We start from the raw sequence: 16,879 nt of genomic DNA on the forward strand, positions 1-16,879 counted from the left end.
GTTTCTTGTTGAGTTGGGAACTCTGTGAAGACTGAGGACAGTGGGTTTCACACTGATGGGTCAGGGATTGTGTGATGGAAGAGAGACCATGGGGCCAAGGAGCTCGTTCCTTGCCCACTGCATGAATTACAACCGTCCTTTTTCCTGCCAGCAATGGCAAATGTCTTGAAGCTCTGACAGGGAAAGATTTGGGTTTGCAGCTCTCCAGGATTGAGGCAGCCGAGCACCATAAGTCAGATGTTTAAAGCCTTACCATTAATGTGTTAGCTGAACAGTCCTATGTGCGTTCTGCACATCTTTCCAATTTGTCTAATTAAATGAGTTCACATCATGATGAAAACTGAAATTTTATAACGTCAGAGTAAGAAAAAAAATGTACATGAAGTGATGCTTACTGCAGGCTAATACAGATTTCCTGACAGATGATTACATAAAGCTTTGTAAGGTGAAGATTTATTGCAATATTTTTGTTCTGAAGCAAATGTAATGCCTGCAAAGATTTGTTGGCAAAGTAATAAGTGCTGGGCCTTTTTTTTTTTTTTAATTTGTAAACCAGTTCCTTTCAAATAATTTCACAGAGAGAAGAAAGTTATATTTACACCAATATTTGGGCATAACCATAGATAGAAAAATAAGAACTGAGTTAATCAAAACGAGTATTTTACCTCTTTTTTTAATTGCTATCTGGTGAGCCTTCTGAAAACAAAAGTCAGTTTCTTGTCAAAAGTGGCCTTGCAAGCCACATTTTGCAAGTATGCAAGAGATGTTTTAGCAACCTGTGACAAGATTTCTGATTTGGGTATTTTGTCAAGTATTTAAGCTTTTTATGTTTTTCCCTGCCATTTAAAACAGAGAAGAAGCTGACTAGTAAAGGTCCTTAAGTGATATTTTTTTATAAAAAACCCAAGGAAACTACATCTCAAGGAACTCAAACTGATTCAAGCAAGCAATCTGTCACATGAATTATTTAAGAAATGACATTCAGCTCATTTGGGTCAGCTCCTCCTAATGGTCTTTAGTATGTAACAGAGGAAACATACAGCCACAAGGGGGGAAAAAATTAAAGAATTGCATGGTTGTGCAAGTCAGTTTTATTATTTTACTTCCAACAGATGTCTTTAAAACAAAAATTGTGTGCAAAAATAGCCCCCCTGCAAAAAAAATTCTCACCTTTAATTTAAAGCTTCCTCCTTTTCAGAAATTGCCTTTTAAATATATTTTACAAACACAGTTGCTTGCACTGGTATTAGATACTGGCCATTGCCAATCTGCTGTTCCTATCAGTTAACATTGGTATGAAATTGGTATTCAATGCAAAATAACATTATTATCCCCCCTCAAAAATTTAACTTTTTAAAATTAAGAGAATCAGTGGTGACTTTTTCCTTTTTTTTTTTCTTTTTAACATTCCTAGTTCTGTGAAGACAAGGGTTCCATTCAATAGACAAGAGTACTTGTCATTTGAAGATTTTTCTTATGGCTTATGGAGCCAGGCTGCAATTCAGACAAATATATTTGTGATCTACATCCAAACAGCAGAATGTGGGCAGCATGAAGCAAATATATGGGTCAGTATCAGTTCAGAGGAAGATGAGTTTCCTCCATGCACAGGTTAGAAATTATTCCTGCTAAGAGCTGCAGTGAGGGGAGAACTTTGGGTTTGGTGACAGAAATGGAACCAATGCATTAGAAAAATACCTCTTGTCTTGGTGCCTTCACTGCCTGCAGTTCAGGTGGTATATTTCATTAATTGAACAGCTTTTTTCTAGTTTTTAGTAAGCTCTTTCAAGAATCTCATGTGATCTGGGTTAATATTAAGAAGTCTCAGAAAAATCATTTGAACAGCAAACATTATTTACACCTCAAATATTTGCCTGGCAGGGCACTACAAAAGCTCCAAGTATGTACTGCAAAACTTGCTGATTTCTTTTTGAGCACATTTGGTATGTTGCATGGGTACCATATGTAGCCCAGATTGATGTGGTAAGTATTTATTTTAACAAGTGTAATAAATAGTTGCATAAATCCCTGTAATTGACCGTTGACTTTAATGCAAGTTAAAGCTGGCTGCAGGCAGCTCTATTATCTTAAAAATTATTTGAAGAAGTTCTCTTTTTTTTAATAGATGTACTATGCTATAGTTTTTGAACTCCAGAATATCCTTTTCCACGTTTTTGACATACACACCTTTCAGGTCATAGTGTTAGCTATTTGTGCACTAGGGAAGGAGGCTTCAATGAATACCAAAACCACATAATTAATTCATTTTTAATACAGTCTGAACTTTTTATGACTAAATTCAGTAGAAACCTTAACACAGCATAATTCCTTGTTGAACTGAGCCCTAAATTTAAGCAATGGTTTTTGAAACCTTTTGGGAAATCATTTTTGTGTATCTCTAGTCACTCTAAAACTCCGTAAGCAAGGATGGCTCCTCAGAGATTTCGCATACTAGCAATAGGAATTATATTTAAAGTATGGAAAGTACTGAGCAATTTTTGTGTATGCCAAAGCATATTAGTATTCCAAATGAAATGTTTATATAGGTAGCTGTTTTCTACATGGTCCTGCTGTGCCTTTAGAAACCCTTCACTTCTATTAATTTTGATCAGAAGAATATGCTTGCTTCCTACATTAGAAGACTGACTCCTTTTTCTTCCCGAACTCTGACTTTTTTTTTCTGAGATATCCAAAAATAAGATCCAAAAAGGATATCACAGTATTCCAAGGGCAAGTTTTTTTGTGGTTATTATCAGTAATGACTTCATCTGCAAACATGAAATATTGGTTTTGTTTAAGGCCATTAGAAGAGAAGTCTTTTGGTATGTCCAGTGGATCTAGGTATCTTCTTATAACTGGAATGTATTTAACCGTTTGATTTTGGAGTCTCCATCCCTGGAGGTACTAAAAAGCCGTCTGGACATAGTCCTAGGCAACTGTTCCCTGCTTGAGCAGGGCGGGATGGACCAGGTCCCCTCCAGAGATCCCTTCCAACCACAACCATCCTTTGATCCTATGAACCAGTCAGGATGTACCAGCTTGGTGTCCTGAGTTTGTCCCAGTACATGAGATTGTCTACATGATACAATGCATTGATTGAGAAAATGTTACCCCTTTTTCTGCCAGAAAGGAAATTTCCTGGTAAAATGGCAAAGTAGTGCAAATTTTTTTTCACCAGAAGAACCTTTAGTTTTAAAACTCTGCATTTTAGGTGTTACAGCTTCCAGTTCGGATTTTGCAGCTTTAGAAGCTGGTGTATACCAGCCTTAGAGAAAATCCCATTGAAAAAGCTTTGCTTCTGCTTTTATGCTGTACATATATTAAAAATACAAATGACTTCAAGGCAACTGAAAAAAAATGGAGACCAGGTATTAACAGAAGCAGAGGGTAATGCTGCAAATCTCAGTTTATCCTTGCAGAATGCATGTTCTGCTCCTCTGTGTATCCTGGCTCTCCACTTCTGCTGACCTATCCAAATTCCTTAAGAGCCTTTCTCTGTCATGGCTAATTTCACCCCACTGCTCTCTCCATGAGTGGGTATGGAAAGAAAAGCATCAAAATTATTGCTGCAGAGAGAAGCTGAGATTTCCTCCAGAAAAATCTGTTAACCTGGAAAAAAGATCTAAAGAAAATGTCATTGAGAAGGACTGCTTCCCACAGCCACGTGTGGTAAGACCTTCCAAAAGTGAGGTAGTGGAGTGACTTGCTTATGAGAGCCAAGCTGAGAGTGCATTTCCCTCATTTCTTGCAACTGGAGGGCAGAGGCTATTTTTGCCTGCTTATGTCATACAGAGACTATTCAAGGTAAAGACTTGTTTCCTTTGTCTGCTAGCTATCGTGTAACTTGCACCCAGTAAAAAAGACCTAACTGACTGAGCTTGAAAAGCTGATTACTGTTTTATTACATGGGTGCTGAAAGCAGTCTTCAGCCCTCAGATGCTGCCATACAGTTGCTATTACTGCACGTTACCCCTACATGTTGCTGATCTTTTTTTTCTGTTCCCTTGATGGAGCTAAATGGTGAGAGCTCAGTTGCCTGCAGCAGAAGCTGCAGGTAAAGAAAAAATATGAAAGAAGATGATGACATAGCCAGCATTTTCTCTATGTGTCCAGAGACATCCCACACTAAGCATCTACGCATCAGCCTGATGAACTACAAAGCACCATCAGTGAGAGAGAAAAAAATCATGTCACCCTTGGCATAATTGCCGAATTAGAAACCTCAGTGTAGGCACAAATAGGCTGCTCTTTGTTAGCTTAAGAGCAGTCGGAGGAGACTGAGAGCAGAAGGACAACTGCCCATGCTGTGTTCTGCATGGCAAAATGGCAGGAAGGAGGCTCTGCTGGAAAAGGGAAAGTCTGTTGATCAGACACTGTCCCTGATGGGAAATGTGGTTGGTAAGGAAGCGGCAAGGAGCCAAGCATTTGCGCAGCCCTGCCTTCCCCTGTGTGCCTTGTCTTTGCTGTGCTACCCATGCTGCCACTAATACGTGATAATCCAAGAGGGAGTATGAAAAGATGAGCAGAAACTTTTCAAAATTAAACAGCCAAGATGTGGAACTGACTAAATTTAGATTTTTTCATTTGAACTTACTTCAACATCCATGACAAGCACCCTTACTCCTCCTGCAGGAGGCTACCCCTCTCCCTGAGGGTAGCCTCACAGTAGCTTACTTGCAGATGAACTTTACACCCTGAGGGAGGAGGTAGGTCAAGAGAGGAGGAAAGGAGGGAAAATAAAATAAAGCCCTAGTTTGTTGAGAGAGCTATTGTCAGAGATGTTTTCATTACTCAGAGTGCAAGTGCTGGTATGTCTGGGCTCCTGCTCCACTGCTGTTGTTTTTGGTACTTTTTGGTAATACAGAGTGAACTGGCTGCACTCCTAGCAGACCCTCTCCTTCTTTGTCCCCTCCCACCTTTACCTTAGTGTGACTAGATAATATAGGGTGGCATTTCAGTAAGAGAAGCCTTCCACTTGCACCAGCTCTGGTACTGTTACTCAATATATACTATCTACCCAAATGTTAGAATGTCAAATGTGCTAAACACAATTTGGTGTTTATTAAGTTGCTCATACCCCACTTTCCTGTGCAGTCTAAATACCTACCCAATTCTCGATGCAATGTACAACAACCATAAATGCAAAATGTGTCAATGGACACACGCATCTCTTGTCAGTGCAGCCTGGGGAGACTGTTTAGGCTAGTGGTTTATCAGTGGAGTGATAGCCGAGGAAAAGTAGACCAACCTAAAAAGTGGTGTGTAAAAATAGGCATAGAACTTGACCGCTCAATATGCAGCATGGGCTAAAAGTCTAGCTTGAAATGAGTCACTTGGTTCTTTTTTTTTAAACAGGGATTTTTTACTATTATTATTATGGGTTGGGCAGGGATTAGACATCAGCGTTGTTCTGCGATAGCAAAGCAGTGACATGGGTATAAAAAATAGCATTTATAAATCTAAAAAGTCGATGCTGCTAGACTGCTGGTAAAGCACAAACATCTTTTGTTCTGACTTTGCAGAAAAAACTGCTCTGTTTTAGCATTTTGTTTGGGGTCCAATGTAATCTCTAGTTCTGTGGGAGCTGAGTGCTTTCCAGGAATGCACTAAATCCTGTGACAAGCCTCTGGCGTGTGCCATTCTTTATCATCCCGCTTTTCTTCTCCGAGGAAAGCAAGCTATATGTAATGCATTTTTTCTGTTTGTATTTTTATTTTGGTCTGTGTTTAAGACTCTCATTAGCAAGTGCAAGATCGAAGGAATATGTTTGTTTTGTAAAGGAAAAGGCTAAATCTTCATGTGCTCAATATCTAATTGCACTTTGGACTGGGTCCCTGACTAAGTTTTTGTCTTTTCAAAGCATGTATTCTTATGGTAGAAAAGTGACAGGGATGCTGACGAGCCTTCAGTGTTGGAGTAGGCTGCCCTTCACCACCATTTTCTTTCTCTCCTCCTTTCTCTCCCCTCACCTTCTGCCAGCTCTAGCCGACACAAATGTGTCTCTGCTGTACACCAAAGTGATAAGCAGAATTGACTCAGTATGAGCAGGGCCCAATATCAAGTGATTTTAGGTTGTCTTGGACAGCTTCAGGGGGAAATGGAGGGTAGAAAATGTAGTGCAGAAGGCAGTGACCTCACTTCTGTGCTATGAGCATTTTGCAGCTGGCAGTAAGCCATGGGCAGGAGGAGGCATAGCTGGAACAAACCCTGCTGCAGCTAACCTGGCAGGGCTTTGGCAGGAAGAAGCACAAACTGGGTGGGTAGGGTTCTCGGATAACATGAACCAAACATTACACATATTCACTTAAGACCTTCCCACCAACTAGTTTTTTTTTTAGGTAGAGTAGAAGTGCAAGCAGATATGAAGGGAGGGAGCTAGATTAATGAGGAACAGTACATCCCCTTTATACATCCAGCTGCATGCCAGGTGACCTGAGCTGCTAAGAGAATCCTGTAGCACCTTTCTTGCCTTTCTTATTTGCGCGCTCATTCCCCTCAGGCTTATCTTGCCAGTGCAGAAGGGACCTTTGCAACAGCCACACATTGAAGCCAGGACTGCTGGCTGACACATGCCAAAAAAAAAAAAAATGCAAAACCAAAGTGCCCTATGAACAGTAAAACAGGAAAACTGCAGACCTTCGATTTTTCACCCTGATCATTGAGGTTGATCATAAAAATTAGGACAAATCACGACATGTCATCTATGGTCCAAGCTCCTGGCAGCAGTGTGATAGACGATGTAAAATTTGCTTGCTTTGCCTCCTTGCATTAGTCCTAATCCCAGTATATGGAAGAGTCTGGCCCAAGTCAGACAGCCCACTCCAGAAAAGCTCAGCAGACATCTGTCCTGGTGAGTCCTGGCAAGATGTCACGAGGCCAGATTGTAGATAAGGAAGCACCCCTTCCCTGCTACTTTTAGTAGGAGGTAAGGGGCTAACCCCCTCTGAGAAACTGGTCTGTCATGCCTGGTGTATGAAGTAACTTGTGTTTCTGGTACTTAACAATTAAAGGAAAGAGTTCATCTAAATCCCTGTCCCTGTTGAAAACTAATTTCTTGCAGCTAGGATGGGAACCTGTCACCCTGAAAAACACCGTAAGTAGCTGTCCACTGGATTACTATACCACAAATAGACTATTAAACATTATTAACATTATGAACCTTTCCCCTATATATATAAAGATCCCAACAAAAAGAACTAATTTCTGCTCTTTAGATGTCAACCTTTACATAAGGTCTATGGGGTGAGAGCAGTCAGAGTGCTTTTAAGTGTGTCCTGTATCTGTGAGTTTTTGTATTCCCTGCCTTTCTTCACCATTTTCCCTTGGCAATGCCACACGACAGTTGTTCAGTGCTGAGTAGACTCCATGAAAGGACTACAAAATTCTGCCCAAATTTGCTGCTTCATTATTTTGGTATAGTGATTGCCAAGCATTTTGACACAGTGAATGCCACTACATAGTTTTAGCTGGGTCTCGCAGGAGCTCATTACAGGGAGGTTAGGCATTTGTTACTTATACCAATGCCAACAACTGTTTTTACGTGCTTTCCTTGGAAAGATCTCAAAAAACTCCACAAAGAAGGTCAGTAGTATACCCATACTTTTAAATTTGGATTAGTTTAATACACCCGAGTTGGATCAGCTGACAGTGACATGCAGATACAGCCAACACATTCAGCAGGTGCAACATACAATGCCACAGAAACATGATCAGGAGAGCAGAGATCTCCACGCTTTGGCTTTGCAGTTTCTACAAGCTGCTTCCCTCTCCCATTTAAACCCCAAATCTTGTGCCAATAAATGGCAGGAGGATTTTACGCTGAGTTTCACTCCTGCCAGCTCTCCTCTCCTGTTATCACTCTCCTCTCAGGCTGTTTTCCTAGGAAGGGTTAGTGCAGCCTATTTTCACCTCTGGGACTTGCTAACTCCCACACCAGGTTTTCCATGGACAAACTCAGCCTGAAGCTGTCATGGCAGTTACTTACATTCTCTTTTTCTCTGCAACTACTCAGTCAAAGTAACATGTGGGGAAGGGAAAGGGACCATATCCCAAGCCAAGGGGACCCTCTTCTCTGCTTTCAGCAAAAAGAGTTTTTCCCCAGCCTCCCTTTTGCAACCTCTGACTTTCTGTGCAGGAAATTACTCTTTCTAGTCTTGATGTTATCTTTTAAATACACTAATGCTGCTGCCTTGGGCTTTTGAGTGAAGGAAGGCATTCAGCTTTCCTATCCAGAAAGCCTTTTAGTAACTTCCCTTGGAGGCTGAAATTTTGCCCAAGGCTTGCAGAACACAGCTGGGATTGGAGAGGGCAGTAGAAGAGGAATGGGACAGGGAGAGCAAAAGAAGAAAACTCATTTCAGGAAAGGAGATCGGCATTCAGGAGGCAGATTTGCAAGAGTTTTGTCTGTTTTCTTGCTTAGGTCAGACTGTTGAATGGGACCATGCAGAAAACAAGAGACAGGGACAAAGCAGAAGACATTATTTAATAGTTCATCTTAAATAACATGACATTGTCAACATGTGAATGACTTACACCTGTCAAAGGTGGTGCAGAATATCCTGTTGCGTTTTGCCATTCATCCAGTGCATATATTTGAAGAATAGATACAAATACTGTCCCATCAGGAGCTCCAGTATACAATTAAGGTTTAGACTTTCTTTTTTGAGAAACAGCTTGACATTGAAACAGAGGTGCAAAAGTAACAGGATATATATGCAAAACAGGTTTTAAGTAAGTTTCTAAGCATGCTCTCTACTGAAGTTTATTTTTTAAAATTCAGTTTGACGCTATAAATACATAGTATAAAAAATGCAATTTTACAAACAATTTTCCCAATAGTATGCCATTTGAAGTCTTAAGTAGCAACATTCCTCCAACATATGTTGTATACATTTAAGAGCAATAATATTAAGTATTTACATATCAAGTTATGAAGAATGTTACATATCATGTTTGAGAATATAAATTAGTAACAACACATAGAGACAAAAATACATGTACTGTGAAATAAATAATTCAACAGCTTTACATGTGAGGATATCTATAATATTATAAGAACAAAATATACAAGATTATAGAATTTGATCTTGCAGTTGCTCATATTTGTCACTTGAGCATCTAGGCAATCTCAGTGCAGTAAAAATGTTACTTTATGGCATTACTCATACATTGAAAATCAGGTGCACAGAACTACATTAGTGAAATGGCTCCTGACTGGAATGGCTCCTGACTAGAACAGGCCCTCAGAAAACTTGGTTTTATGCTTGGGAGTTGAGGTACTGTTGGCATTCTGGGTCTCCTTTAATTTCTGGAGATTCAGGAATTCGTCTGCCACTTTTTGGATAGACACACCAGCATTCAGCAGACTCTCCATCCAGTAAAGTTTCGCACTAGAATATTATTAGCAAAACAAAAATGACAGTAAGTAACTGTAAGCAGAAGATTATCTGTGAGATACTGCAAGTAGAGGTGTTGGACAGAACTAGGATCAGAAGGTGAGGACCTGCCATGCACAGACTTGTTTTGAATGCAGTGGTCCACAGAGCCTCTTGAACAACAGGCTTGGCTAGGGAGCCAAGACCCAAGCTCAGCTACCACAAGAGCAACTTCAGATTTAAAACTGCCCATTCCTTAGCAAACAGTAGTAGAAAACAGCAATATCTTCCAGCATGAGAAATGAAAGGATGGCAGAATTTACAAGCTGGTAGGGTGAGAGCAGTGGCTGAATAATCTGGCTCTTAATGCAAGGAGGCAAATAAGGTGGTGTGGGTTGTTTTTTCCTTAGGGAGGGAGTTAAACAGATTTCTGTTTGTGCTTGATTAGATCCCAAGGTCACAGTGTTTGTGAGTCACATCATTATGCCATACCCCAAAAGAAGGAGTCTCGGTGACACAGATTTATGCAGACCTACTAAATTTGTGTGCATGAACTGTGTTTACAAGGTATGGCTTGAGGTTTGGAGCTTTAGTTGGGTTTGCAGATTAGTCTCACTTTAACTTGCAATGGCTTTTTTTGAGGGTATAATGGAAATGAGCAAATAAGCTAGTCCACAGGCAGCACAAATCAGTATTTTTTTTCTGCTTTACAAGGTTAATTTTGCTCCAAAGAGGTTTTTTTCACTGCCTACGTGAGTTTCCATTGCCTGGGAGCTGAGACTCCCCTTTACATAGTGATTATTATACATTCAATAGGCTTTGGCAGGCAATATAGTGGATATAATGAATTAATATCAACTGGAACTATGCTAACAAATCAGGTACATGGAGCTTGATTTGGCCTGGGAGCAGATAGGGTTAAAATATTTTAGAGAAGGCTTTGAGTGCACCTGTTCTGTGAATGGAAAAGACTCCTACCTCCATTGCTGTCAGCTCCCAGCATGCGGCTCACTTTAAAGAGAAGGACAAACCATCTGCTCCCACTACAAAATATCCCTGTTTTCACAACCTGCTTGTCCAGCAGCTGCAAACGTGGGAGTTTGGGAGCAGAGGGCTGTGAAAGGGTTGGCTGTATCAGGCTGGTCTCAGCGCTGCTGTGAGTAGATAGGGGAAAAAAAGCATGCACCTGTTTGCTGTGGTAAAATCCATTCTTGTTGCAGTTGGGCAAATAGAATTTGTAAATCTCCCCTCCACTTCTCTGCTGAGCCTTCGCCAATCTATACAGGGCTCTGTAGAGCTCCTTCTGACAAGGACCCTGCAAGAATACCAGGCACAGGTTGTAAATACCAAAATCACAAAGAAACCAGCTAAACAGAAAGTGATCAAAATAAAGCTAGCAAAAAGATGAAAATTAGGCATATAATCTGTACCAGACTGTTTTTCATATAGTTTTCCTTGTTTCAGGAGGAGCACAGCCAGAAAACTCTGGTCTTGCATTTAGACCTTTGTTTTTATTCTTTGAGGTATTTTCTTTAAGGATTTTAATCCTTAAATTGCCACACAAGGAAATTTAACCTGTACTAAGTAAACACATTACTGCTCAGAGGGTACAATCTCTCCCTATTATGGGGAGGTGCACGTTAAGAAACTGGTACGTGAGGCTTGCCACGTTTTCGGGGTTGCCATGGCCCTGTGCTCTGTTGATATATGGAGAATAGGTACAAGACATATATAGAGGGTGCAAGAACAAACATTTGAATGTTTGTTATCTTTTGTACAGGACAGAACTGTTGCCAAAGCAACATGGAGCCATCTTGTAACTCTGGGACCAAAACCCAAAGTGCCTGGAACTGAGGATGAAGAACTGTTTGCAATATTAATTATTTTCACATTTTGCTGGCTCTCTTTTTCAAAGGCACAATCGCTGTGCATCAACAGTACCTAATATGTTTAAGTCACTGCAAGGAGAGGAGAAGTGGCTGAACAAATATTTGTACTTTAGAGTAAAAATAAACATAGCCTCTGCTTTTACAAAACCTCCCCATGTCAGCCCCTCATACAAGCTGTCTTATTCCAGTCAACTGGTTTATCTGTGACTCTGGGTGAGAAAAGCAGAAGCCCTAAAATTCAGAACTGGAGCTAACAGCACGTGTACATAACAGTTCAAACTACATCAGTGATTAAGTCCTGTTCTGGATATGGAAATGAGGCTTCCTACGGTAGGGTGATGATTAGTAGGTTTTTGCTTTTTCTTTTTCACTTTGTCAGTGACCATTATGAACCTGGGCTCCTGTGGTGCCCGACCAACTCCGTTTCGTAAGGCAGGGGTGGTGCTGCCAGGGACGGGTCTAACCCAACGGTTCTCTGCTGCCCTCAAGTGGAACACAAACACGCTTGCAAAGGTCCTATACCTCCACTACCTACTGAGATTTTGCAGTGTCTAAGCATACTTTAATTGTTGAGCTTTTTGTCTTTCTACGTTCATGTAATTGACATAGAAAAACACATTTTGGTTTGCATTGGTGTTTCGTCAATAACTATGTGGAAGGACTCCTTTTTATTTCACTGTGTGTTGGACCAGTGAAAAATGCCTTTTTTAAAAAATTAAAGCACAAAAGGAATCCCAGATTTTAATATGGGTTCGTGTAAATTAAGGGGCCATCTGATAGTAAATGCAGTGAAAAGTTCAGCCTCTGCACAGTCTGTGTAGGACATATCTGATGCATGCCTGTTTTTATCACTCCATTTTGCCATTTTGCTTGTTCCTCAAGCACCTGATGAAGATATTCCAAAAGTCTGTTTGCCATCTTCCCAAAATACTGACATCTCAGTGTTACTGCTAGAATTTCATGCACATTTTCATTTCGTATTCTGAATAAACAGCATCTACTGAAATGGTCTCTGAAAGGTTTCAAAGAAAACCCACCTGCTCTTTCCATGTCTTGAGTTCAGATATTCTCTTTGCTTTCATGTTTTCATAAGCAGTGATGGCATTCCAGGGAATAGACTTATCCTGGCCCATGGGAAACATTAACTGATAGTTCAGCAGCTGATCCTGTGTTATTTCAGTGCTTTCCAAAGGCATATCATCAGGTTCGACAGGGTCTGGAAATGAATGATATTAAGGTAACCATCTTCAGTGAACTTTTGCATTTATTTCTCACAGTTAAAAAGGTGAAGAACAAGAAGAAGAATCAACAACAAAAAAAAAAGTAATATCTAAGATCCATTTCAGTAGATCTTGTAGGAATAATAAATGGCAAATTAAACTTTGGTCATAAGTTCATAGAAGGACTCATCAGTTATTCTCTAACAAGGCAGTTATTTTATGATCCTTTCAAATTACATGAATCCCAAAGATGAGCGGCAGCAGTCTGCTAGAAACAGAAAAACCTTCTTGACCGCAGTGGGTTGTAGAGACTTGGTTAAATGAGGAAAGACTGAAGTTAAACTTCCAATGAATTTAGATGTTTGTCAGTGTGATGTGTTTGTTTTTATTCATGAGGGGAACTGGTCCAGACCTCATCCCATGGTAACCTGTACCTTGTTCTGTTTCTTGCCTCACATACAAGAAGGAGTAGCAATTCCCAGGAGCCAGCAGTAGCTCATGCTGGCCTGTGGTGGATCAAATAGCCAGGGATTGGCAGAAGCCTAATCGTAGACTGTATGCCAGTACCTAAATCAGCATGTGTGAACTCTCCCACTTAAAGCAACAGAAGCTCTTTCCAGGGGACTCACCACAGGATAAAATTTTTATGTGTCTAAATCACTTGTTGGATCAAGGCTGTAAACAGACAATGGACTAAAAAAATACCCTTTGACAATTTTTAAGAAAAGATGGAGGTGGGAAATTGAAGAGGGAGAGGGAGGAAGTGAGGAAGGGAGGAAGGGAGGGAGGGAGGGAAGGAGGAAGGAAGGATAAAATTAAATTGAATGCAAGTGGCTTAAACTAAAGTTTAGTGACGGTTTCCTGTCCTCCCTACCCCGTCAAGTAAAAGAGAAGTTCCACTTACTTCCACTAATTTTTTTTTTTTTTTTAGTCAATGACGATTATTTTTGTAATGCTACTGAGTTACCTTAATCACCACTTTGTGAACATAGCAGTAATGATGATGAAAATAATAATCATAATAAATTGGAAAAATAATGACATAATGGGGACCCCTGGTGGCCTAGTGGTTAGCATGCGGGACTCTCACCGCTGCAACCCAGGTTTGAATCCCAGTCCCCCAGGCAGATGGAGCTTGTTAGGCCTGTGAGGCCATCCATCTATGAGAAGGTCACTCTAAACAAACCTACATCCTGAGGACCTCTGCCATTGTCCAAGCTTGCTTGGCCCCGGCAGATGAACCTTAGGATTAAAGGGTGGGCTCAGTTCAGCGCATGCTGTGTCTCACCTAAAAAATCCATTGCGCAGGCTTGAAAGGTAAAAGACCTTTCCCAAAATCTTTGTTCGCGAAGACTGGCCATTATTAATGACATAACACTGGAGAAATTCCTGAGTATCATATTGTATAAGATGCTTGGGATGCCTTTTTTCTTAAAGATAGTTTGGCTAGCACTACACTACTCCAGATATATTTTATTCATGAAACGAAGTCAGGCACCAAGCCTGTTTAGTCTTTTCATTCTTTATCATGACTTTTGGAGATGGACATAAACAAAGCCTAGAAAACATTTGTCCTGCTCTAGTTACTGTTCATTACTAAAGAGAAGCTGTCTACAGCTTCCCAGAAACCTGGGAGATTATTCTGCACTGTGCCATCACTACACTTTAGGGGTTTCGTGCTCGCAGCCAGTAGCGTAACAGCTTGTTGCAAACATTTCTTGGCTCCCCATCAGGATGCTTCTCGCCTCGAACAGGTCAGAGCGCGTTTCCCCGGCAGATGCACTCAAGCTTCCCTATTTTTCAGACGCCTGCCTTACTTCGCTCATTGTTCCCGGCTCCTGGCTCCCGGCAATCGCAGCGCCGTCGCCGGCTCCGGGGCATCGCGCCCGCTGAGCCCCCCGGCTGCCCCTGGCGCGGTGCCGCAGCGCCCGGCCCGGCGCGTTCCCTGGCGCGGAGCGGAGCGGGGACACGGGGACGCGGTACCTGCCGGCTCTTCCGTGCGTATCCCTCCGACCTCGCTGGCGGGCAGGCACGTCCCGTGCCCCTGGATGAGGGCAGAGAGGGGCCGGGGCTCCCCGGCGGGGACGTGGCAGCGGAGCCCCAGCCGGCAACGGGCCGTGTAGACCCCGCAGGGCTGTCCTGGCCCGAGGGCGCAGGTCTGGCAGCAACCGCAGCCGGGTTGCCGGGCCGCCTCCGGGCAGTCGGACGCGACGGGCGGGCAGAGCGCGATCCTGTCCGGACTGCACGGGGCGCAGCGCACGGGCTGCCCGGGGGCCGGGCGGGGACCCAGCAGCGCCGGCAGCAGCAGGGCCGGCAGCCAGGAGCGGCGCAGCACAGACCGCAGGCGACCCATGCTGCTGAGGAGGGAGCGCGGGAGGGCAGCTCGGCGGCCTGGGGACCAGGAGGCACTTTGCATACATTCGGCTCACCCGGGTCATTTATACAGCGCTTTGCCTGGCTATTAATCTTTAACCCCGAGTTAACTATTATCTGAACAGGAGGGCTGGAGAAGCATCATTTCGCTGGCGGTTCAAGTCCCCGGCCACTCTTCCCCTCCCCTTTTACTTTCCCCCTTTATCTATTTTCTTTCCTCCAGACATGAAGGAATGCTTTTATTCCCTCACCCCCACCTCTCTGCACCAGCACAATTAACAAGGAAATATGTAGTGGGGGTTGGAGGTGAAATTGGCAGAGGGCAATAGAGGAACGGGGGGTATCCTCTGCCCTTTTGCCTGTCACGAATGCGTCCTTTTCTTGACATTTCATAAAAGTGTAAATGTTTAAAAAAAAGGGGGGGGGGAAGGAAGGAGGGAAATCCCGTTGAAACTGAAGCAACTGACTTTGTATTTCCACAGCAACAAATGCAACAAACCCTTGTTTAATTTTTGTCATGTGGCTGCAGGTTAGTACACTGACATACCTGAGGAGGCCTCAAGGGTAATAAAGCCATGAGGATCCTATAACCACTGCACACATGCACGTAGGAGTCTTTGCTAGGAGTCTTTGCATTAACCTTCGGGAAGGGCTGCACAGCTGAAGTTGGAGGGATCTCCTGTGCCTTGTCTCAGTTTTGCCACTGCTGCTGGGATGAGACGAGCTTTAGTCCTCAAAACATGCACTTGAGGGAAATCAGTGTTTGTCAAACAGATCAAAAATAAATGAGATATCTGCTTTTCTGTCTGTCCTGTTACTCTCTCCATCTCTTCATGTATCACCTGAGGGAGGTGTGGGTGGGAAATCTTCCATTTTATCCTTTGCATGCAACAGTTGTCACTCCAGTGAAAGAAAAAGCACTCAAACTTCACTGTGCTGAACAGATTATTTTATCCTAGTATTCACAGTATGTACCAAGCTTGAAACAGCAAATTCATGGTTTTTTTGTTTGGTTGGGGTTTTTTTTTAACATTTACTTGTCCTCTTTTGTAAATATATCATTTATGTGAAAGAAAGTGAAGAAGAATTGCAGAGCATATTTAACATTCTGTTATTCACTCTTTGTTTTCTGATATTGATACCAAAGGTTTTATTTATCATGTAAGTGATTTTTTTACCTATCTATATTCATAACTCATTTCTTAAAAGTATTCTCATGGATTACAAATTTTTACAACTTGGCACATTTTCACTTAACTACTTCATCTATTTTATTTAAATTCAAATAGTTTCAGGGATCTCTGGATACACAAAAGTTGACAACCCTTAAAGCTCATTCGCATTTCTAAGCATTTTAAGGAAAACTAGTTTTACATATTTTAAAAGAATTCTGTGGACTTTGGATGTCTAGGGGTAAATTTTGGCTGAAAATCTAGAGCACAACAATTTCTGCAGAACACTGCAATTAAATTTTCAAGCTCCTTTCCCTCTTTAATTTCTATTTTTTTCTTGTATATCTGTCTTTGAAAATCACAATTCTCTTACCATTCAATATGAAGTGAAAAATATACAGAAATATGTCTTCTTTCCTCTCCCAAAGAATAAAAAGAAAACAATGCAAAATTAAGTCTCTTTCATTAGGAAACATGAAAAAACCACAATTGAAAAGTAGATCCAGTTGCAAAATTACAAAGACCTAGAGAACCCGTATGTATTAGGATATGTGTATGCATGTATTCATTCACTTATCTATGTATCTCTCTCTGCTGTGTTAGATAGCTTTTTATGAACTGAATTGAGGATCACTGACTGACTGCTTAAGATAATCTACTTGCCTCTAAAATTACTATACAAAGTGATTGTCACTGTCCTACCTGCAGTTTTTCTGTCTGAAAAACCCGAGGTGAACTGAAATTGCTTTTAATGATACACTGAAGCATTTCTTAAAAAGGATTTTTTTAACTCATCACCATCATTTTTAGGTAACCAGATAAAGACACTTAATGCAAGAACAGAGTCCTTG

General features: G+C 41.5%; 1 protein-coding gene across 1 annotated transcript; it reads right to left on the reverse strand.

The window, feature by feature from the left end:
* Nucleotides 1–8,463: 8,463 nt before the first annotated feature.
* On the reverse strand, nucleotides 8,464–14,874 carry IGFBP1 (insulin like growth factor binding protein 1). Its single transcript, XM_027675965.1, has 4 exons — nucleotides 14,467–14,874; nucleotides 12,301–12,479; nucleotides 10,561–10,689; nucleotides 8,464–9,389 (listed from the first exon to the last, which is right to left on the reverse strand). The coding sequence occupies exons 1-4, from the start codon at nucleotides 14,834–14,836 to the stop codon at nucleotides 9,258–9,260; spliced, it is 810 nt and encodes a 269-aa protein (XP_027531766.1). The 5' UTR covers nucleotides 14,837–14,874; the 3' UTR covers nucleotides 8,464–9,257.
* Between the last annotated feature and the right edge of the window lie 2,005 nt (nucleotides 14,875–16,879).

This window comes from Neopelma chrysocephalum, unplaced genomic scaffold (genome assembly GCF_003984885.1).
Source record: "Neopelma chrysocephalum unplaced genomic scaffold, ASM398488v2 Primary Assembly neopelma1_26, whole genome shotgun sequence".
Lineage (NCBI taxonomy): Eukaryota > Metazoa > Chordata > Aves > Passeriformes > Pipridae > Neopelma > Neopelma chrysocephalum.